Below are 23,344 nucleotides of genomic sequence, written 5' to 3' on the forward strand. Positions count from 1 at the left end.
TTTATTATGAGATGCCAGCTTAATGCGGATAAAGTATCAGTGCATGAAAATTTAAATTCAAGACTTTTTAACGTGTGTGTGTCTATATATACATAGACAAACAAAAAACAAAGTCAATGTCATAGATTAGATATTTTTACTTTTGATACCTTAGATGCCATAATTGGTGAGACTGATGTAAAAAGTGTATGTTGAGTAATATTAATATATGATATCTTGGCTATATTTTTGTTTTGAACATGTTTTTTTTTTTTTTTTAAAAAAAAAATTGATCAAAAAGTTCCTTTTGTGAGAAAGTTTGTTAATAACAAACCATGAGTTGCTAAGTAAAGTTTGAGAAATAAAGGATATTTCAAATTTTTGTACATTTTTAATAAGAATTTTTTTTTGTACTTTATTGCTAATAAATCTTTGATTGATAGCAATATGACAAGAAGTTTGTCAATATATTACGTGATTAATCCGTAACACAGTTTGTACAAAACTAAGTACTGCATGTCCCTATCTTAATGGGGCAAAAGTGATATAATAAAAGTGTTTTTTTATATTACTATTGTTACTATAATTGTTACTATTCCATTGATCATATATATATATTTTTTTTGTTGCCATGCATATAGAAACAATAAAAAAATATTGTTACACATAATATTTCATACTATAGAGCTACATGAATAGATATTGGTTGATTAATGGTTGTTAGAACTTACCGAAAGTAGCTGAACGAAATGTGGTAGAACCATCTATAGCATTTTGATTACCAGTGACAATAGTAGAATCCATTCCATCTCCAAATATCATTAAATTTGTCACTGTCCTTTTGATATCAACATTCTCTTTATAAACACCTGCTTTCAGATGAATAACAACTCTCCCTTTTCCACTAAGCTTAGCAGCTGCATCCACACCCTCAGATATTGTCTTATAGTTCCCACTTCCATCTTGTGCAACCACGATATCAGCACTTGGTCCTGTCCCTGACCCCGGTGTTGCCTGAAGAAGCTTTCTATCTGACCCTGAAAGCCAATATGGAAATTTATTATCTGATAACAACCTTCTCCCTCCATTTTGTTTAGTACTTGATGATGTAGATGCGGATGATGGTGATGAAGTTAGAGTGCTGCTAATGGACAAAGAATTACTAAGCAATTTAGTGAAGTTGCTTAACATGGATGGGAAGTAGTTTAAGTGAGAGGGAAGGTTGAAATCAATGAAACCATTTTGACAAGTTTGATGATTGGTAATGGAAGTACTTTGCCAAGTTAATTTGTCATTTAGGTTGTTTGAGTTTATTGAGCGTTTGAGTTGATATATTGTATCCTCATAAAGCTCTAAACAATCTTCCCATGCTGATTTGGCATGCTTGTCTTTGAAATTATTTAATTCCATGGTTGATACAAGTTTGTGTGCTTCAATGGCTTGGTCCAAGGTAACCTTAAGTGCAATATCATGGAAGGAAGAAGAAGATGATGAAGAAGAATCTAGGGTTGATAGTTTATTTGTGGTGGTTCCAATATAATGGTTGCACACATGAGGGTATGGAGTTTGATTGCATGACAATTCTTTGCCATGCACAAACAAGAGAGTGAAAAGTAGAAAGTATGCAATGCAAGAGTTGAATATGAGTTTATCCATATTAGAAAATGAAATAGTGTGCATGTTGTGCAGCAAATGTTTTTCTATAATAATAAATGGGAAGAGCTAGGTGTATAGGAATGAATACGAGAGGACTTGCTTAGAAATGTTTGCTTATGAAATTAAGTGCAAGGGAATGGTGCTATATATAGATCAAGAGATTTGGCTTTGGCGGGCCATAAATATTGATGTTGTAATTGTTTATTTCAATAGATTGTCTTGATAAAGAAATGTTGAAATGCACAGTGAAAAAGAAAAGAGGTGTTATCCAGTGACAGATTTCTGAGTTGCAAGTAGGCATATGCTAATAATGTTATGACCACTTGCATTTTGGACTAACTTTTGCATGACTTTTGTATCTACTGGTTTATCTATACAGTAACATGGTTTTAGCATAAATTTTCAGGAGGAGAGAGGACACTAGAGTGGGAATTGGCAAGGGTAAAAGTTTCTGCTAGCAGAATCATAATTGAAGGTAAATTACTTTTTTCTATGTAAGCATATAATAAATCAATTTTTCAGCTATAAATTACTTTGTGTTACCAATTTATGATATGAAAAGTTTTTTATTTGTGGGCTGAACAGGTGATAAGTTTTATGTGTATGTTGGTCAGGTTTAAATTAGTGATTTCCTGGGTTTGTTGATGATAAGTTTTCTTTGTGTAGACTTGAAAGTTTGATTGATTTTTAATGAATTTGGTTGATGAATCTAAATTTTTAATGTATTTTTCATACTATGCATATGTGGCAGAGGCAACACCAAAGCGTTTGATGAGGGTGGTGGAGATTCCAGGACTCACTTTGGAACATCTTAAAAGCCATTTACAGGTATCATAATTTTTTTCCTGCACTGAATCCAAAAACTATAAGAGTTTGAGCTTATTTGATTTTCTGGTTATTACACAAATACAGTATAGTTCCTTATACAAGAATTGTATAAAGAATTGTATACAAGTATAGTTCCATCTCACGTTGAATTTTTTGTGATTAATTTGTTCTGTGTATATGGGTCTATTAAATTTTCATAGATTTTGAAATGAAATCTGAGGGTGGTTTAGTTAAGTATTAGGGTTTATGTAATAATCTGGAAAATGTTTAGTGAATCCACGGGTGGTACCTTTGTTGTACATTTTTCTGCTATGGTGTGATTTATAATTTTTGATCAGTGAAATAATGTCTGATTTATGCTTTTTGTTAATGGAATTAGGTGAGAATAAGCAAAGGAATATGGGGGTTGAAGGAAGAAACAGAAAAGTACTTCAAGATATCCAAAATCTTGTGATCAACCCGGCAGATCTTGGTGCTAATGCTAATGTCACCAAACGCCTCACAAGGTGCTGATTCCATAACTTTACAATTGAAATTAAATCATTACCACATGTTGTATATCTTTATAATTTGCCTGATTTTATTTGTTTTTATTGTTGTTGCAGGGCTCAGTTAGAGGCTCTTGCTCAAGCCGCAGCCGAGAAGAACAAGGTACATTTGTATTTGCTGTTATCATGTTTACTTTGTTCCATTTTCAAAGGTTGTGTTTCCTTAATACATTGTATCACTAAATTTGTTTTGATGGAACTCTTTTTGTTGTTGTAGAACATTGTTCCTGCAGCAAGGGTGGAACATGCTCAGAAGCAATGTAGACTAATAATAAGAATGAACATAATTTGTCAAACACAGGCTGCTTGTAGAGTTGTGCCCAAGGATTTGGTTGAGAACTTTGATTCATCTTATAAGGATAATGAATTGACTGCAACTGAGTATATTGATGACATCTACAAGTATTACAAACTCTCTGAAGTAATGTTCTATGCTTTGTTTTGTGTTTCTTCTCTATATATATCTCTACTTTTTTAACATTCTCTAATATTTTGACTTTGATGAATGACACAGGATGATGTTCGTGTGCATGATTACATGGTTTCACAGCCAGATATAAATGCTAAGATGAGATCAATTCTTATTGACTGGTTGATTGAAGTGTATAGGAAATTTGAACTCATGCTGGAAACTTTCTATCTGACTCGATATTTATTGCCCATATTAGATGGATTTGGATCTGATGATTTGTCAAAACATTACATATATATTTTGTCAAAAAAGATATGCAGGCAATAACAATGATAGGGAATGAAGAAGGCATTCGAGGTTACTTGAAGGGTAACGTACCATAGGTTTGCATCGCTACGTATTAGGGCCATAACTTATAGAGTCATCCAGCTCTTTGTTTATGAAATTTTTAAGGTTAACTGTCAATTATCCTTCACGAATTTATTATATCACATGTTCAGGTCTAAGTTATACTTTTGGATTTGTAGAAAATATTAAAGGGAAAAAACGATTACCTCTCTGTTGTGGGAAGACTTGAAGCAGATGCTTTTTCAGCCATGACATCAACTTTTTTGAGTAATAACAGTTCTCATTGAAAGGTTTAGTGCTTGTGCTAACACTCTTGAGCCACTTTCTTTCTTTTTGTAAAGTAACTTTTTATATTTTTCTCATACTTCAAATGTCAATATATCTTACTTTGTTAATCATTTTCTTTAGATATTTCCCGTTTTAATGAAAAAAATTGTGGCTTTTCTTGGTGGCCTTGAGCATGGTAAGAGAGGAAAGTTTTGCATTGTGTTGGAACTTGAGTTTCAAGGTGTCAAAAAGAAGTTCACCATGCCTCAGGTTTATGGCCACCCCTTTTTTAGTTGCTTGATTGAAGTATTGGTCTTCCTTATCCTTCATTATAACTTAATATACATGGTGTACCAATTTTCAGAGTTGGCCTGTACGTACACCGAGGCCTGTTGCATCAAAACTTGCAGCCGATACTCCTCTTCTTACTGGTCAGGTAAGCACAATTTTTATTATCAGAATCAAACCTAGCTTGCATGCATTGCCTTAGTAGTCTGAGTGAAGGATTTATATTTATTGGCTGTTGGTCTCCTATATTTCTTCTTGGTGAACCAAGTGATAGTTCTGGTTGTGTCTTTCACTTGGCAGGTTATGAGAAAGATTTGTTAAAATATGTTCGTGTCAGGGAGTTTGCTCCAGAATGAGAGTTTCATGATCCATGTCATTCCTTCATATTACCCAATGTCATCTGCAGGTAAACAATTATAGGTTTTGATTATGAAATGAATTATAAAGAATACAACAACTTTGTTTATATTTTTTGAAAAGAATTATGAGTTTGACTAAAACTACCTCTCATCGGTCTTAGTAATTCCACTTTGATGATATTTCATTCAAGTGGCCTCTGTCAAATCTGTGTGCTCAATCACTTTCTGAGCAATCATAGAACTTATATTCAATTAGTTTCATTGTTATCCTAATTAAGCATAAGGGATGGGCTTTTCAATTTTTCAAAATAAGAACTGTTGCTAATTAGAATCAAACAATATAGCAGCTCTTTGCTTATGTTAGTTTACTATGCAGATTTTTAATTTAGCTTTAGAAACTGTGATATATATATATACACACACACACACACACACACTATTGTTCTAGATGGTTACAACTGGTAGCACAATTGTGGTTCATACTTTTATGTATTTCGTTGTGTCAACGTTGTTGGCTTCTTTCAAGTGATAGGATTCTGAAGGTTAATTCATTAACTGTGTTTGTGTTAAGAATCCTTAGAATAGCCAGATAGAATAGCCCACATAATCGTCATTTTTTGTCGGAAATACATGGGATAGTTTAGAATTCAGAAGCCAAAAAAGGATGCTGTTTTGGATAAGAAAAGAAATGCTCTGTCAGCTGGTGAGAAGCACTCCAATTAGACTACATAATGAAATTAGACTGAATCAGGAAAAAGTGAGGCATCAAAGTTTAGGTGTTCAATTATTGTTTACAGATCTTAGTCTTTCAACTCACATAGGATGATTTATTCTTTTCATCAGGGACCTTTCTTATAATAATTTTGCTGGAGATTTGCCAAGTTCATTTGGTTCCTTGATAAACCTTGGTAGATTGTAAGTATCTTCTTTCATACGCCCCTCATCCTGTTTCCTTTATTTGATTTTCATTCCGTCTTATACTAAGAAAAGATTTTACTAAATTACGGGTCATGTTGATTTGATCTATAATGTGGTACTTATTGCAGGTTCCTGCAGCATAACATATTTATTCGACCAGTCACACCTGACTGAGCTTCCACTCATTGATTTGTATGTTATCTCTACGCATTTCTCACGTTTACACTACCATTATTTGCTAATTTTTTTTTTCTTCCAGCAACATTCAGGAAAATCTGTTTAGTGGCATTCTCCTACAACATTTTCAACATATTTATTTCTGGTTTTTTTTTTTTTTTGGAGTGAGGTTTGTTAATGCGCAAGATATTTTTGCGGCCTTGGCGCAGATATAGCATATACTCCTTGATGTGTTTTTAAAACCCAAAATACCGACTCATTTCCAGGATTCCTTAATTTGCTATCTCTTTTAGTTTTGTCTTTATTTGTTAATTTTTCTGATGTCTTCGGTTTCTTTTCTTATTAGATAAATGGCAAAGCAGTAATGCTAGATGAGATAATAAACTATGTGCAATCACTGCAACAACAGGTTGAGGTAAGACATCAGTGCCTTGCAATCTTTAAAGTATTAATTTATTACTACTATTCAAGGTTCAAACTTGACCTGTTTTGCACTGTGCACATGCTTAACACCAACGGAAATAAAAAAGGGAAATACTTCTATAAAATAATATAAAGGATTTAATCATTTCACTTAATAATGAATATTAAGAGATTGTTTTATGATAATTACATGACTTCAATTCCATTATATTTTGTTTTTTTTTTTGTGGCTATGCATCTTATTTTGCAGTAAGATGAATTTTGTTTTTTTTTTTTGTGGCTATGCATCTTATTTTGCAGTAAGATGAATATGTGGGGCGTCCGGGGTTCGAACCCCGGCCCCTACACATATTGTGCATTATCCCTTACCAAATGAGCTAAGCTCATGGGGACTTTTTTGCTTCCTTTTCTATCAGATGTAATATTGATCTTTCTTTCTCAACCCTCAACCTCCTAGGGCGATTCACATTCTCATAAATACTTCAATTTATTTATTTTTTGGATAGATAAATACTTCAATTTAGTTAATGGAATATTTTTATTTTTGAAATAAATTATACAAATAAAGTATGACCCCAATCAAATTAAGGATATGCATGTTATTATTGAAATAAAGTTAATGTTATTTTAATTTTGCCTTCCATAGGTTTCCTTGCTGAATGTAATCTTACTCGAGACATGCCACACACATAATGCAGATATCTCTCTCAAATGAGATTTAAATTTTAGCTCCTCATGTTGTGAATGGATGTGATTTATTTAGTGACGTTAAGAATGTAAGCAGTTTGATAGTTGAACTGCCATGGACCAGAGCGGCTCTTATCCAAGGATGTAAGTGAGGATCTTAATCATACAGATTTAACTCCTTGGAAGTGAACTATTCACTTTGGAGGGTAAAGTAAATGATCTAAATTGTTGATGAGAAATTTAGCTATTGATGTACTGATATGCTTATGCCAAATCATAAATGTGTTCGAATATCAGTCATGGTCTCATGGATCTTCTCATCGACTGTTGGCATTACCTACTTTATCTTCCAAAGAAAATTGTACACTTCAGAAAAAGATGCAACTTATTATCTGGAAATTGTTCAATTAGCATTAGATCCAACTTTCATAACATCAATCATCTTGGTTGCAATTTTATTGATGTTTTCATTATATTCTTAAAGGATATTGCGTATTAGCAATAATAGAGGATACAAGTTATATTTACAAAAGTTTCTAAATTGCAGTTATTCACTTTTGTCAAAATTCTACTGTGGTCATGTTAAGGATACAAGTTTGCTAACCTATCCTACACCTATATGTTCGATACTAATTATTCACATTGTTGATGATCTTAGCAACACCACTATATGAAAACTATAACTTCAATGACACTTAGAAATTATTTTGTGTATGATTTTTCCTTATTCCCATTGCAACAGCAATCTTTCTTTGTCTGTGCTGATAATGATTCGAAACAGTTTGGAAGCTGCACCCCCGCAAAGCGTTCTTCTGATGAAAAATATCGTAACAGTATCGCATCTACCGATTGTAACCTGACACAGTTTTCTTCCGCCAAGTTGGGCAAAGAAATTAAAACGGAGTGACCAGTTTCATCCTTGGGTATTTTTTGGAAGATATGCCATTGTATCTTGCGAAGTTATTTGATCTGCGGTCTATATTGTTATATCCTTCGCATAATGGCTTTTGATTTTGCATCAGCCATGGCTGCTTTTGGTTAGGTGTAATTTATTAAGTTTGACATCAAAACTTACTACAATAAGTGTGTTGTGCTCAAATATGATGCATGTAAATATCCACTTTGTTGTACTTATAAATAACTCTGTTTATATTAGTATCTACTAAATTGTGTTTATATTAGTATCTACTCTTCATACCAGATTACTCTTTGTATCATATAAAACCATAAAATTCTGATAAATAAACAATTTGAAGGCAAATGCAATATTCTTATATGCCTGTAATATCTATGTTTCAAATCAGTTTACTTTTAAGTATATTAAGAAATTTGTGTTTGCCTGTAATAGTCTATTCCTTTATAACAAATTTTTTCGAAAAAAGGCAATTCACCCCGTGCGAAGCACGGGTTTGTAACTAGTTTGTAACTAAAAAAATAAGACTCGGCCCAATTGAAAAGTTATAGCAATAAAGATGCATGCATATATACGATGAAGAAGAAAAACAAAACCACAGCCTTACATGTTATTAGCCTTGTTTCAGAAATGAGAAATGACATTTGTACATCAATTTTTGACAACTTTTGAACGACTTTTTCTCTCATACTCACATGATGTTATTCTCTCTCTTACTTTTTCTCTCACCATTGCTTTTAACCAATAAAAAGAGAGAAAAACAAGATTGTCACTTAAATTGTCATTAAATAGATGTACAAATATCTCTTTCAGAAATAATCCAATTGATAAACATCGATGCAACTTTTCAGTTTGATTAGAAAAGACATCTTGAATTGATTATTAAAGAGCATCGAGGAAGAAGGTGATAATACACAAGGATACTCCAATTTGATAACGGACAAAACATCCACAGTTTGATTGATTTGAAGGATGGATTTTAACAAGAATATATATACTAATTTCTGAACTCTTCTCCAAATGAAAGATTAGCAATTTATTATAGGACCTACACAAATTTTTGTCGATATTATAAATATTCAAGATCTGCATTAATTAGAAGATATATTTAAAAGTTCAAGAAGGATAGACATTCAAAGTCGATTAACTTTTTTTAGAACATTATGTCTCAAAACCCAAGTACTCGATCCATTGGATCATCAACTGTAGTTATGCATGGATAAACATTTTAATTTGCAACTTATAGCATTAACATTTATAATGATAAACTACTTAATTTGTTGTTTGTAATATAAGTGTTCATCATGATAAAAGCTTAAGTGTACAATCACCAAACTTGTCCAAAATGTTAGGGGGCGGAATGTGAAAGCCGGTTTTATGGGGTTGTGTTAAGTCAAACCACAATTTCTAAAACGGCATTAGAGTCTCTTCAAGATCCATTGGGTCAGCTTTTATCAGGTTTTTGCTATCTATCCACTCACCATTTATGTCAACAAACCAAGCTTAATAGTGCTGGTCGTGAGGGGGTGTGTTAAGAATCTCACATCGGATAAGAGATGACCTGATAATTATAAACCATAACACAATATTTAGAGTACTCCTGCATCACGGGTTAGAAAATGAAATGTTCAAAATGGCTTATCACGAGTAACAAATGAAAATGTCAATGACTTTTTTTGTAGAGGGAGATACAAAGCAAGTTGCAGCGAAGACAACAATTGAGAAGGCTAAACGTGCATTGGAAAAGTAGTGACTTTCAACAACTCAATAACTGTAAAGTTAATTTAGTAGAATAATTGTGAACTGTGTACTTGATCTGATCCACCACCCTTGCACTATGCAGAGTCAATATAACCTCGTGGGTACCCACTATACGAGTACTTGTGGATATTCAGGTATCCATGGGTACCCATGGAGTTTTGAATTTATTTATTTTTTGGTACAAATAAAAACTTTTTTTAATTACCAAAAAACTTCAACTTTTAAACATCCATATATAATCCGTTCAAAATTTCATAAATCATACCTACTAATATGGATCCTATGTTTTCCATCATGGATCTATTTATGTTTTTGTTTTAAGCGACTAAATTTGATATAAGTGATCATTTTCTTCATTGATGCACTTTTATGAATGATCATCTTCCTTCTTCAAAAATTGAATTTCATGCTATGAAATTTTTCGACACATGAATGTATGAAATTACTTATCTGCAAATATTTTCTTAATCAGTACAATTCTCCTGGTGGACTTTAGTCATTCAGATATTAATCTTGATGAGTTGGGGAAGGATACAATCAAATCCGTGTCTGTGTCCATATAATAATGGGTAGTCAAATACCCGTTTATTATACCCGTGGATACCCGTTTAGCTACCCACTCCATGTCCGTGACGGATTTTACCCACGGGTACCCGTGGGTATGTGTATTTTTGTCACCCCTAGCAAAGGTAGATATTAACTGCAATTTAGTTCCACGTATATAAATCCTTTTACATGATCTACAACAAAGGTAGATATTAACTGTAATTTACTATCCAGTTCTTTCAAGTGAACAAACTTCTGCATCAGACAGATAGCTGAATGCCTCTCTACCTGATTTATATCATTTTGTCTTTCAGTTTCAACGTATATAAATCCTTTCACATGATCTATAGCAAAGGCAGATATTAACTACAATTTAGTATCGAGTCCTTTCAGGTGAATTATACGTACTTTTAAAAAACTTGTTTTAAAGGAGAAATGTTCAAATTACGGAATATCATTCTTCGTAAATTTGATAACGAAGGTCGCATAATCCAAATATTTGTGATGCATGGTCTAAGGCATGGGGTTCAGTAACGTATTTTGTAAAAAAAATTGTTTATAAAGTAAATTAATATTGTATATAGCACAATCTTACAATATTTAAGTTCTAAATAATTGGAATCAATATTGGTTAATACTGTATTATTCAATCGAGCTTAATTTTTATCACCAGGTAGTGATACTATCTAATATGTTTATGAACTGTAATTTTACTTTTTGATAATGCCAAGGATAACGGTATAAATTTAATATTTGTAAAGTTTTAAATTATATTGTAATAGACCTTAATCAATAATTGAATATTTAATCACCTTTGAAAAGTTCGATTATCACCATATTGTGTTTTTTTTTCTTCCTCAATTATTCCTTAGTTGAAATGATTAATATTTCAGATTAATGTATCCACCATATAATTCTTACAATATAATTTGATGCTTCAGACTTCAGAGTAATCTACACATGGCTGTGCTGTTATAATATTATAACAGCTATTTCACTTCTAGAGTGGCTATTTCTATGTGCTTTTCTGAAGGATAGCCTGCTGGAGATATCTTAGCAAGTTTTTTGACACCCTCCATATGCTGCTTGTTAGCAGCTTCTGCAGACCTCATACTCATGTTTTTTTCTTCATTGCGAATTTCAAGCTCTTTGGAATTAATTTCTCTCTCACATTATTCTACGGTGTTCCTTTAATGCTCAATCTCAGCCTCAACATGAGCTTTTTCTTCACTTAGTTTGACCAACATGTTAGAGATTATCAGCAGCAGACCTGAGAAGTTATTCACTTATTCTCAGTAATGCAAACTTGCCAAGCTTTCAACGCCATATACTATTATACCAATCACATTCCACGCCATACCCTCTCTTCAGAATAACTTCTGGAGCAATATAATCGAGTGTTCCAACCATAGAATAGGTCTGCAATATCACAAAGATAGAAAAGCTTAAAATGTCATTAATGATGAATCTAAGTAGAGCAGCCATACAATCAAAAGAGAGAATAGTCTTTAAAGGATAAAATATAAAGCAATAACCCAAATTGATATATGATGTAAATGATGCTAGACTCGTACTAACCAAACAAAAATATCACGAAAGAACCGAAGTCCAAACATAACGAAAGAATAATGACTGAATTTTTATTATAACTGAAAAAAGGTGTAGGCCGCTTTGAATAAAGTAATCATACTTGTTTATGAATACGTTTTGTGAGTACTCATGTGTTGTGAGTCTCGCCGTTTTATAATAAAGTTTGCTATGTTAAAAAAAAAAATCATGCTTATTTATGAATGTGTTTATTTGAGAGACTTACCAGCATTCTGCTGCGATTTTTCCGCGAATGCTCCAGTTGCTGTTGTTGTGATTGGTTAGGAGATAAAGCAAGTTCATCACTTTGAAGGACTCCACTTATGTTAACTCCATTAGATAAGTCTTTTTCCTGAAGGTTACTGCAGTCTTTTTCCTGAAGGTTACTGCAGTCTAGCGGCTTACATAATCCAAAATCTGATAATTTCACGTGACCATTTCTATCCAGAAGCAAGTTGTCGGGCATGATATCTCTGTAAAATGCAATTAATCAGAATATTAAATATTTCTTGATTAACATGAATACCTCTGAATGATCGGTATTCAAGATCCATGTCGTAAAGTTAAGTACCCTACAATCTAACACTGATAATTCCAAAACAATAGTGATTTCGTTGAAAATAACGGTTTGTCAAAACTCAGTTAAGCTACAATCTTATACTAAATAGGATTTCGCAAAACAATAGTGATTACAGATTAAGCGCACCTATGAATATAATTATGTTTATGAATAGACTCTATGGCTAGCACAGTCTCCCCGATATAGAATTTAGCTTCATCTTCAGTCAGTACTTCATTCCGCATCAGCAACGTCATCATATCTCCACCGGGTAGATACTCCATTATGAGATATAAATACTCGTCATCTTGAAAGGAACAATAAAGTTTTACAATGCAATTGCTATCAACTTCTGCAAGAAGGTTCCTTTCAGATTTGATATATTCAACCTAATCAAAAACATAAAAGCACCTGATAAGTAAAAGAAAATAATATTTGCTCAATCTAACACTGATAATTCCAATACCTGTCCTCTACTAAGCATCTCTGATTTAACTCACGGTTTTCGCAAGTTTCGTCATTACTATTATCTCAGTTCCATTATTTAACTCTTTCGCAATGTGAAACTCCGGAGGGAAAAGAAAGACATCTTTTTTTTCATGTGCATGATCTCTGATCAAATCTGTCATACAATGTGCATTGAATAGGATCCACCAGGAAAATAAGTTCAATAACTTAAACAGACTATTCTTTTGCATGGTAACAGACAATTCTTACGAAAAGCATTCAATGTATTGTGCTGATTCTGAACTTAAACAATGTCCTAGAGAGCTTACTGAAATAAGCTATGAGTTATATTCATAAGCTATACTTGAGGAGCTTAGGAAAATGAGTTAGAAAAAGGCTATGGACATGTCATAAATTGTTTTCATAAGCTCTTACAAACAGTATCACAAGTGCATACACAAGTAGATAATCTCAAATAAACCAATCCAAATAAGCCCTTAAACACAACATATAACCCCATTCTCCTTCCATCCTTTACCAAATGGTCAAAATAAATTAACTAAGATAGAGAGATTAAACTATTCATACCCTGCAGTTATCCCTAAACTGTTTCCAACATATATTTTCTATATATTTGAGTTTGATCAAGGCATCCAGGAAAAAACACATTTCTTTCCAATGAATTTTACTAATATTTTACAATTTCATCACTTTTCCCTTTTTTCTAATGTCTACCTAATCAGAAATTGTATATGACCACATCAAAGTTTTTCATCTCCCATATCTCTTTGCAATCAGGACTACTATGTCTAGTCTAAACATTCAAATTTAACAAACAGCATGTTATATATGTTTTTGGCTCCATGCCATAAATATTTCATCAAATTACCCTATAAGAGTCAAGGTTCATGTTGTACCTAGATAGTAATTGTAAAGTTCAATATGGACATAGAAGCTAAACACACATAAGAAGCAAAACTAATTGAGTGGGAAAAAGCTTAATAAAATTAAAGTACCATAGGGAAAGAAACTAAATGGACCATTTTCTTTGTGTTGCTTAACTTAAAAGTCTTTATTTTTACACTCACAACCCCTCATAGAACTCAATGACCTACTTATTGCGGCCATTCAGAATAGACTTCAATGGAATCATAGTAGGAAAGATAATAGAGTTGATAGAAGTCTGTCATAATGGCGTTCAAAAATTGAAGCATGATGGTTAGGCTAGCATAAAACCAAATCAAATAAACACACTACCGGCATAAACTTGAGTGCAACCAGTTCCATTGTTTTACAGAGACATTATAAATATATGCCTTCCCACCTTAGGATCATAGTCATAATTTGGTATTACCCAACCCTTATTCATGTTAGTTTTTAGATACATATCATAGTTTTGCAGGAGGTTGGTACCATCCCCATGGTTCATCAGAGATGTACTGAGTCACTTGCTTCACGCTCAAGTAATTGTCCCCTGTTAAAAATATTAAACAAAATCAGACTCAAGGTCAAATAAGACAGGTTTAGCAAAATTGTTTATTTCCCACGCCAGATCTGACATTAATACAGGTTTAGGTATGTAGTCTCTACAGCGATTGTGTAACAGTTAATTGTCTACCCAATCCAACTATCCCTTTATGCCAAATTCAGACCAAGGAAACATGCAAATGTGTCGACACATGTTAATCCCTATCATGTATAATTCCAATTTTACCATGCAAGGAATGCACCAGTGCCATGATCCGTTCATAGCTTTATTGACTGTTAAATTGAATTTAGAAGTACAGTATCTGATGATCACTACACTGTCAGCAGGGAATGTACTACATTTAACAATCCACAGACTTAGACTTCACCTTATAATTATGGGTTTCTTTTGCATATTAAGAAGCTGCGATCACCTCTTCATCCAGAGAAAAATAAATAAAAAGTTAGGCATTTAAGGAGACTTTCACATTAGCTAATTTAGTAAATAGAGTCATACCATTCTCCTAGTTCACGGCCAAAACCACTACGTTTAATGCCTCCCCATGGCGCTTGAGTGAAGCATGGCTGACAACAATTGACCCATACTATTCCGGCCTTAAATGCCTGCATCAGAGCAAGATAAACTATTCAATTGCAACAACAATCCAATTATTTAGTTGTTTTCTTGATGACCTATAATCAGTCTCACCTTAGTTACACGCTCACATCTTTCTAGATCATTTGATATTACAGCAGCACCTAAGCCATAGCTGTAGAGGACCAAAGTATATAACTTAGATACCATTCCACAAATGACCGGAAAAGAGTATACAGATGAAGTCAACGTTAGTTCGCAGAAAACTGACTCACATAGTGTCATTTGCTAGATCAATAGCTTCTTCCTCGGTGCTAAACGTTTTTACACACAGAACAGGTCCAAATACTTCTTCTTTCCAAATTTGCATGGAAGTAGTCACATCAGTTATGATGGTTGGTTCAACAAAGAATCCTTTCTTTAGATGTTGCCATTGCATTTGCAAAACATAATCAATTATCATGGAAAATGCAGAAATACCTAACTGAACACACTTGCACAGAAAGCATAATCATACCTCTGGTCGAGACCCACCAGTCAAAATTGTCGCACCCTCACTCTTAGCGTTCGAGACAAACTTCAATATTTTTTCGTACTGAACCATATAATGTGAATACAGAATATTAGATATCATATAATCATTGTTCCAGACAAATATGTTTAGAATCAGTGAACTATTTTTAGTTGCCTGACCAGAAAGAAAACTACATTATGTGGACATATACAATTGTTTGAAGAAGATTCCTTCTTCCTTCTCATAAATTATACATACAAGTTAAAACCAACCAGCCAATAGTGCTTCTCAGGAAGCTTTATACCAGTCCATGGTACAAGCAAATTGACATATTTCATTACAATATCATATTTACCAATACATTTTCATTGAATATGAAGAAGCAATTTAAACATACAAAAGCATAACCGTCCTTTACTTTACAAAGTTCAGAATATAAGTTAAGTATAAAGCATATACATTGTACAGAAATGAGAAATGAAAATATACCTGCCCTTCACTAACAACAGGTCCTAGCCTGCAACCTTCTTCCAAGGGATCTGAAATTTTGATGTTTTTGATCCATTTCATCATCCTATTCAAAAATTATGTTGCTATACTTTCCTGAAATAATAAGAGTATCTTAGCTTATCAGTTTTTGAAGATGAATGCCGACAAAATCCCAACTACCAATTTGTCTGACAAAGTTCTAGCTCAATTGAAGTTAGCACGATCAGTCCCATATACGCAGACAAAAGAAAAAATGCAAATGGAAGTTACAATTACTTGTTTAATGAGCTAGCACAAAAGTTTACGGAAGGAGTGGGATCAATCTATTATACTTACATGTACAATAAGACGGGAAGCTGCACTGCATATCTGACCATATTCAAAATGTAGAACCATAGTTTCAAGCAACTCTGACTAATGCATAAACTACAGAATTTTTACATCTTTACATGACAGAAACTCACAATCAAAGTAAATATTCACTCAAAGGGAAATTCCAACCATTATGTTGAATTATTTGAGCAAAGTTTGCAACACCCTTACTCTGCTGAATACATGAGAAGACTTATAAAATATTGCTTCAATTCATGCACGGAATCTGGAATGGCGTCAATGGCGATTTTCAGAACATTATAACAAACCTGTCATAAAAAAGAATTATGATATTGCGTCACTATAGATAGATGTTGAGGTGATTGGAAAAAGTATAGTAGAGAAGATGTATATACTTACATCGATCAGTCTCGATACAATAACATAATCTAACTCTTCTATAAACATCCATCAACATAAGCAAAGATGATAGTGACTGTTCACAAGCCTGACAAAGAGCTTAACTCTATGAAAACAACAAACCACAAATATTTATCTCACTCAAACATAATCATAAACTACCCAAGAGGTGCGTTCTACAACTAAAGGAACTCACCTTAAACATTTTTTTTAAAGTCTCGACGCTGCTTACGTCCCATTTCAGCTCCTGCTATGCCCCATAAGCACTTTTCTCAAAACAGCTTAACTGCAGCTTAAACTTCAAAATCGCTTATTTTGCAATTTTCATGCCAAAACCTGTATAGCTTTTTCTGCAGATTTTCAGCACTACAGTCCAACTTCTAATGTGTTTTCTGAATTCATTATTGATCCAAATCGTACAAAATTTATATCTAAACTGTAGGGAATTGAGGGTAGAATCTTAAAATCCACAAACATTTCATCAACTATCTCAGTGCACATGATATACATAATCACACAATAATATAGGCTACTCATTTCACTAATATACATAAACAATCCTTCTCTATCTAATCAAATTCAAGTTTAATAGAGAACTTACCACAACCTTCTGAATCAGATTAAGCTTATCTCCAGCTCATAGTTTCTACCTTCTGCAAAACTTCAATTTCTCTACTCAACTCTCCAAAATCCAGCTTTTACCCAAACTTTCAGTAATCCTTTTTCTGCAAATTTCTTGTTTCTATTGCCAAACCAAATCACAATGGATAAATATTCACACATACCTACCTACTCTTCCAGCAGAACAACCAAAATCACAAAAAAGAAAAGATATCAACATTCACTATAAAAAAAAAAATAACAAAATCACAGAAAAATCAAAAAATCACAGAAAAATCAAAGCCTTCAATTGAATCTCTGGTTACTCATCAAACCCTTTAACCCTTCAATTTAACTCTACTGTTCCTTAATCAATTACCAAAATCGCAGAAAGAGAGAAAAAAATACTGAATAAACAAAAACAGCTAAATCCATAACATGCGTGTATAATTTATGCAGCAAACTTGTTTTCAATACTTTTGAAGCAAAGCTGATCCCAAATTTTGTACCAAACACTACCATCATAATCTCATTCTAAGCAAATTTCAAAGCATGTAATCCAATGCCATCATTATAGTTAACTTATTTATAGTTAAATTTATGCGGCAAACTTGTTTTCAATACTTTTGAAGCAAAGCTGATCCCAAATTTTGTACCAAACACTACCATCATAATCTCATTCTAAGACAGTCCTTATACACCAATGATTTATCCAAACAACATCTTTCACCCAAATCTCGTATGAACAAACTATATCAGTTCTGGAACCAAAAATTCAAAACAACAAATCACAAAGAAAAGCCATAAGGTTACTTGGTCTCAAAGTCACCAACCACATCACAATTACTTAAGCTTTTCAACAGATTGTTTCACTACTCAAACACAGACCCAAAATCACAAACAGAGAAAATCACACAGAAAAAAGACACAAATATCAACAATTAACTGATATAAACAACACCAACTACCAAAATCAGAAAACCTTATGCTAGATAACCAACAAACCTGCAAAAAAGTTGAAAATATAGTCAGTTCAAACCCAAAATCACATAAGATCAAAAACAGAACAGAGCAATTAACAAAATTGAACAAAACCAGAACATGCAAAACAATCAAAAACACAACACAAACCTCTGAGCTCAATAACAAAGAAACCTGGAATAACAGGGAACAAAAAAAACAAAATCAAAGCACAAAAAAACCAACAAAACACAAAATCAGAACACAAAGACAACAAAATCATAAAAATTGAACCACAAAAGAACATGCAAAGCAATAACAAACAAAACACAAACCTTTGAGCTTGATATCAACCGAACCTGAGGAAGAACATCAATTAAAACCTCATAACAGAACAAAATCACAAAAAAAAAAGAAGAAAACAAAGACATGCATCAACATCTGCGGCCATCGGCTTCACCGTGTATGATACTATGAAATCATGCCTGAGAGTACCATCAAGAGATGAAGTGGACTAAGAAAAATCTGTCAACCATCCTCACATTAGGAATAAGCTCCTAACTTCTTGCAAGCTTCAACCTGGCTTCTTCTCATTCTATTCACATTGTTTTCACATATTATTTTAGCTACACATTGCATTCTTTCGGATTGTAAATAGAGATAGAGGTTATTATGCACTATACCAACAAACAATACCCTGATTCAGATCTCATTGATTTCATTAAAGTAGGAAATAGTTTCTATGTGGTTTAGACAGGACAAACTGTGTATGTACAATTAACAAATAAATTGCACTTTTTGAATGTGCAAGTAGAGGGAATGGTATAGAATTGTTGACATATAGTCACATCCTTTCACTGTGTTCAGTTTATCTATGCAGCCACTGAAGTTCTATTACATTCCAATTATTGTTGGTTATTTTGGTTCTAAATTCAACAAGCAATGCTCAATAATATATCCACATAACTGCTTTTTGTTTTTTGCAAATCTAACAAACATGTACGGTATGACAGAAAGAAAGAAAACTATATAGGTTAATTCTTTGTTATTTGTAGTCTAACAAACATGGACGATACCACAGAAAGAAATAAATAAAGAAAGAAAAAAAAATGCTATATAGGTTAATTCATACATGAAACAAACTTTGCTTGATCTTCCCAAACAAGGATTTCAACTTCACATATTTGGGCAGCATACAAAACGATAGTGTCTACATTTGAGTACATTTTACCAACACTACAAATAATCTCCACAAGAACATTCTTCTTTTTGTTTTAGCTTCACATTGCATTAAATTTTATGTTGTTTAGACGGGACAAACTATGTATGTACAATTAAAGGATAAATTGCATTTTTTTAATGTACAAGTAGCGGGAATGTATTTGGTTTATTCTATACAACCACCATATTTCATGTATGCAAAAATCCTATTCAGGATTTAGTGTTTTGGTTAGTATATGACAATGCCAAACTCTTATAAGCCTAACGTAATAGTACTCTGCATTTTGGTGGTTCCTTCATTGGTCCTAATTAGTATCATGATAGTTATAACACTCTTTTCCTATGCTCTTTTCCTGCACCAAAGGTTTACAGTGCTCTACAATGCAACAATTCATTTATAATATATAGTTAGGAATTGTGCGGTATGAAAATTGCATTTATGAAGTTTGCATCTTCCCTAATTTTCATCATATATGTGCAATAATCCTATTATACACTTTTTCCTTAGAACAAAATTTCTATAAAATCGGCAAATTGGGATATGCCTTCAATATGCGTGATCCTTTAACAGGAGGAGGAATGACTGTGGCTTTGTCTGACATTGTTTTGCTAAGGAATCTACTTAAACCTCTGTGTAATCTGCATGATATGTGATTTTTAGAGAGAGAGCTAGAGATATGTGATTGAAGGGAGTAATTCAAATTTATTTTCAAAACCATAGTATTCTAAATGCCCATGGGTACCCGTGGGTAAAATCCGTCACGGGTATGGAGCGGGTACCCATACCCGATAATAAATTAAGTAAATTACTGAAATATCTTTATATATCATATCTTATTACTTAAAGTTGTTACCTTATTGAAGAAAATTTTACCGCCCACCTAAAAATCCTCAATAATAACCTATTTTTATTTTAAATTTTTTTAATTCATCTTATTAGGTTCACCGTTTCCACTTCATTCACATCATAAAACATATAGATTATCTAAGAATCATGAATTTCCTATGGATTATGTATGATTTATGAAATTTTGAAAGTTGATGTTTTTTGGTAATTAAAAAAGTTTTTATTTGTACCAAAAAATAAATAAATTCAAAACTCCATGGGTACCCATGGATACCTGAATACCCACGAGTACCCGTATAGTGGGTACCCACGAGGTTAGATTGACTCTGCATAGTGCATGGGTGGTGGATCAGATCAAGTACACAGTTCACAATTATTCTACTAAATTAACTTTAGAGTTATTGAGTTGTTGAAAGCCGCTACTTTTCCAATGCACGTTTAGCCTTCTTAATTGTTGTCTTCGCTGCAACTTGCTTTGTATCTCTCTCTACAAAAAAAGTCCTTGAACAATATACAGTTTACTAATCTGAGACAAACCCATGGAGTTTGATAAGTTTGCACTTGATCGACCACCTTGAGTTTGAGTTGAAAAATGGAAAATGGACAACCAAACATTAGAAGCATCCAATAGCAATGATCATCTCTTAAAAAAAAACAATGAATCGTTTTGTGGTATAAGGAAATGGATCAAGGACCCTAAGTGCAAGTCATGTAGCTCTTAAAAGTGTTGAAAATGAATGAAAAGAATAATAAATATGTTTGAACTTAAAAGAACAAAATGACCTTAGAATTTAGAAAAGGGCAACACCAGTGATAAAGAGGTTCCTCATTGAATTCATGTTGGTGTGAGTTGCAATTTTTTCAGTCAATTTCAAAAAGTGAAGAAAATTAGAGGGACTAAAACAAAAAGTGGGTATATTTAACCCTTTTATGGATTAATTTCACTATTGAAAGCTACATTTGAGGATTAAATTAATCGATGAAAGATACATTGATAACCAAACCGATTGACGAAAGATGCATATATGTATGTTTTCATACGATCAGAGACTATTGTGACAACCTCTCGCATATTTAAGGACCACAAAGTATGTTTGCTCTGTTATTAGAGAAGTTTTAGCTTACAATTAACTAATAGGAGAAAGAGAAAAAGGCTTAGCCATGAAAAACCCGAAAATATATTTGGTGACTTATAACTATATCAATAAGATTAAATATTAGTCTTGTATTAAACACAAAATAAAGAGCAAGAATTGGTTACAAAATTTTTCCATCAAACAATGGTGGAACACTAACTTCAAAATCTTCCGACATCTGCAACACCTTTGCAATAGATGGCCTAATAGTTGGATTAGGGCACAATCACCACAGTCCAACCATAGTCATTCTCTCAAACCTAAAGAAATCATTAACAACTTCAACATCATGGCTAAGAATGTCTCTTAGTTTCCCCTCTTTTGCTCAATATAGAACCCAATCTATAAGTATCATGTCATCACCACCTTCTGTTCCATCTTCAACTTGATGCAACTCAATGTGCCTTCTACAAAATAAGATTTCAAGCAACATGACACCAAAGCTGTAGATATCCACTTTTGCAGTGATAGGTGCATTTTTGAGCCATTCTGGTGCCAAACATCCCATTGTCCCTCTAACATTTGTGCTTGTTCTACTTCTGTCTTTCATTAGCAGCTTGGCCATTCCAAAACATGCTTTAATTTTGAGCTATAGTTTACTTGCAAAAAGTGATATGCAAGAAAGTGTACGATGGTGTTTAAACTTGGAATAAAGAGTTACAATTACAGAATTAAGTACCTGCCAGATCAAAAATACTGCTAGTATAAAAATTCTATTGTGATAATATATGTATATGATATTTTTTCAAAGGAAAAAGTCTGATACAATGTGTATACCAAAATGCATAATGAATATGCAAATCATTTTAAAAAAGGTTAAGAATTATTAAGACATCACTGTCGAGAAAGATGCTCGGTGAGTGGTGACAGGCTGACAGCAACTACACTTAATATATAGAAACCGTGATTATTAGCTCATACTATCTCATTCAGCAAAAAATATGGCTGCACTTGAACATTTCCAAATTGAAAAACCTCACTAATTTCAACTTATTAGGAAGGATAAAGAGGTGTGACAGCAAGGATGCATTCAAACTTCCAAACTAATTAGGTAAATCAATTAAATTGAAACATAGTGTGGTTGGTTGAATCTATTCTATTGTTAATTTGACAATGAATTTCATTAAATAATGCACTTGGACACACAAAAAAAAAAACAAATGGAAACATGATTGTAGAGATTCAAAATAAAAATGCAAGATAACAGTTAAATCTGACCAAGAACTTACCTAAATTCTATTAGGCAAAATGCTTCTTGAAAGATCCTTGTTAATGGCAACAGGCAGTGGCGGCATTTGGCTCATAATGCCAGGCATCTCATAGAAGGAATAAGATGATTCGAGATCAATAATCGAAATCATAACTCTCGAAGAAAACCACCATATTATCGTGTTCCTTCTTCTTTCTTAGTATGAAGCTAGAAAAGCTTATCAATACTTGTGAGAGTATGCTTATTCAACAACACCTTTCTTCCTCATCAGAAGCACAATTAAAGAAAAAGTTTATATAGATAAAGAAGGATATCTTTTAATTAGATTTCTGATCAACTATGTCCATCTAACTCAAAATGGAAGGAACCACTCTAAGCATCATACTCTGAACAAAAGATACCATCTGCAGACACAAATTAATCATATAAATTGCCATATAATTAGACAAGAAAGAATCATACAAATATGGACAAAATATTCAACAATATTATAAAAAAGAAATAAAAATAGAGAGCATGGAGAACTTTGATTAAAGTAAGTTCTTACCCAAGCAATTCTAATACACATTATAATGAAGCCAGGAAAATTAAAAGGTGCCTTTTCAGATAGAAATAGAGCTGAAAAAAGAGAATGGGTGTTTGTTACTAATTTTCTATAGTAATGTGAACATGATGGAACATTATGACTTTCCACTCATCCGTTAATGGAGAGAAAGCCAAGGGAGATACAATATGTGCAATCGAACATATGCCTGAGATGCAACCATGAGCCCTTCCCTGAAAGAATAAGATAAGTCAGAAAAAACCAACTTAATAGATTATAATCTGTCTACCAAAAATAAATAGCATTCAATCATGCAAAATCAAGTT

General features: G+C 32.9%; 2 protein-coding genes, 1 long non-coding RNA gene and 1 pseudogene across 29 annotated transcripts; 2 read left to right on the top strand and 2 right to left on the bottom strand.

Annotated features, from left to right (window-relative positions):
• Positions 1 to 577: 577 nt before the first annotated feature.
• On the bottom strand, positions 578 to 1,783 carry LOC146927553 (putative pectinesterase/pectinesterase inhibitor 6 pseudogene; annotated as a pseudogene).
• Positions 1,784 to 1,827: 44 nt separating this feature from the next.
• Positions 1,828 to 8,066, top strand: LOC146927554 (G2/mitotic-specific cyclin S13-6-like). 13 transcript variants are annotated; one of them, XM_085700792.1, is made up of 17 exons: positions 1,828 to 1,928; positions 2,042 to 2,110; positions 2,387 to 2,463; positions 2,843 to 2,969; positions 3,069 to 3,114; positions 3,229 to 3,432; positions 3,526 to 3,876; positions 3,951 to 4,061; positions 4,180 to 4,308; positions 4,403 to 4,474; positions 4,627 to 4,732; positions 5,325 to 5,442; positions 5,529 to 5,600; positions 5,732 to 5,795; positions 6,127 to 6,195; positions 6,850 to 7,034; positions 7,633 to 8,066. In XM_085700792.1, the coding sequence occupies exons 4-7, from the start codon at positions 2,863 to 2,865 to the stop codon at positions 3,748 to 3,750; spliced, it is 582 nt and encodes a 193-aa protein (XP_085556918.1). In that variant the 5' UTR covers positions 1,828 to 1,928; positions 2,042 to 2,110; positions 2,387 to 2,463; positions 2,843 to 2,862; the 3' UTR covers positions 3,751 to 3,876; positions 3,951 to 4,061; positions 4,180 to 4,308; positions 4,403 to 4,474; positions 4,627 to 4,732; positions 5,325 to 5,442; positions 5,529 to 5,600; positions 5,732 to 5,795; positions 6,127 to 6,195; positions 6,850 to 7,034; positions 7,633 to 8,066. The 13 variants fall into 13 exon arrangements, with proteins under 13 accessions (XP_085556918.1, XP_085556919.1, XP_085556913.1 ...); XM_085700793.1 differs by having other exon boundaries at positions 5,330 to 5,442; XM_085700787.1 differs by lacking the exon at positions 5,325 to 5,442.
• A 1,306-nt stretch (positions 8,067 to 9,372) lies between these two features.
• Positions 9,373 to 10,406, top strand: LOC146927555 (uncharacterized). Its single transcript, XR_015005737.1, has 2 exons — positions 9,373 to 10,253; positions 10,345 to 10,406. It is a non-coding gene; the product is annotated as an uncharacterized LOC146927555 (long non-coding RNA).
• A 565-nt stretch (positions 10,407 to 10,971) lies between these two features.
• Positions 10,972 to 18,339, bottom strand: LOC146927556 (aminoaldehyde dehydrogenase 2, peroxisomal-like). Of its 15 annotated transcripts, XR_015005734.1 has the most exons (15): positions 18,232 to 18,337; positions 17,102 to 18,105; positions 16,697 to 16,844; positions 16,501 to 16,588; positions 16,105 to 16,409; positions 15,769 to 15,882; positions 15,283 to 15,360; positions 15,041 to 15,183; positions 14,880 to 14,940; positions 14,688 to 14,794; positions 14,117 to 14,177; positions 12,723 to 12,878; positions 12,404 to 12,645; positions 11,924 to 12,170; positions 10,972 to 11,529 (listed from the first exon to the last, which is right to left on the bottom strand). XR_015005734.1 is itself a non-coding variant. In XM_085700802.1 (11 exons), the coding sequence occupies exons 6-11, from the start codon at positions 15,850 to 15,852 to the stop codon at positions 14,132 to 14,134; spliced, it is 519 nt and encodes a 172-aa protein (XP_085556928.1). In that variant the 5' UTR covers positions 15,853 to 15,882; positions 16,105 to 16,409; positions 16,501 to 16,588; positions 16,697 to 16,844; positions 17,102 to 18,105; positions 18,232 to 18,336; the 3' UTR covers positions 13,909 to 14,131. The 15 variants fall into 15 exon arrangements, 3 of the variants coding, with proteins under 3 accessions (XP_085556927.1, XP_085556928.1, XP_085556929.1); XR_015005731.1 differs by lacking the exons at positions 12,723 to 12,878; positions 14,117 to 14,177 and having other exon boundaries at positions 16,105 to 16,194; positions 16,312 to 16,409; positions 18,232 to 18,338; XR_015005735.1 differs by lacking the exon at positions 12,723 to 12,878.
• Between the last annotated feature and the right edge of the window lie 5,005 nt (positions 18,340 to 23,344).

Source organism: Medicago sativa, chromosome 4 (assembly GCF_051527215.1).
Source record: "Medicago sativa cultivar Bolivia chromosome 4, Bolivia_mono, whole genome shotgun sequence".
Taxonomy (NCBI): Eukaryota; Viridiplantae; Streptophyta; class Magnoliopsida; order Fabales; family Fabaceae; genus Medicago; species Medicago sativa.

What these genes read in the sequence shown, in the direction of transcription:
- LOC146927556 (XM_085700801.1), bottom strand. An exon ending in AAACATAATTATATTCATAG is followed by an intron (nt 12,171 to 12,403) that starts GTGCGCTTAATC and finishes TGCATTTTACAG; the next exon opens with AGATATCATGCCCGACAACT. An exon ending in AAAATCGCAGCAGAATGCTG is followed by an intron (nt 11,530 to 11,923) that starts GTAAGTCTCTCA and finishes GTGATATTGCAG; the next exon opens with ACCTATTCTATGGTTGGAAC.
- LOC146927554 (XM_085700792.1), top strand. Translation starts at nt 2,863, where the DNA reads ATGGGGGTTGAAGGAAGAAACAGAAAAGTACTTCAAGATATCCAAAAT. An exon ending in CCGCAGCCGAGAAGAACAAG is followed by an intron (nt 3,115 to 3,228) that starts GTACATTTGTAT and finishes TTGTTGTTGTAG; the next exon opens with AACATTGTTCCTGCAGCAAG. An exon ending in AGTATTACAAACTCTCTGAA is followed by an intron (nt 3,433 to 3,525) that starts GTAATGTTCTAT and finishes TGAATGACACAG; the next exon opens with GATGATGTTCGTGTGCATGA.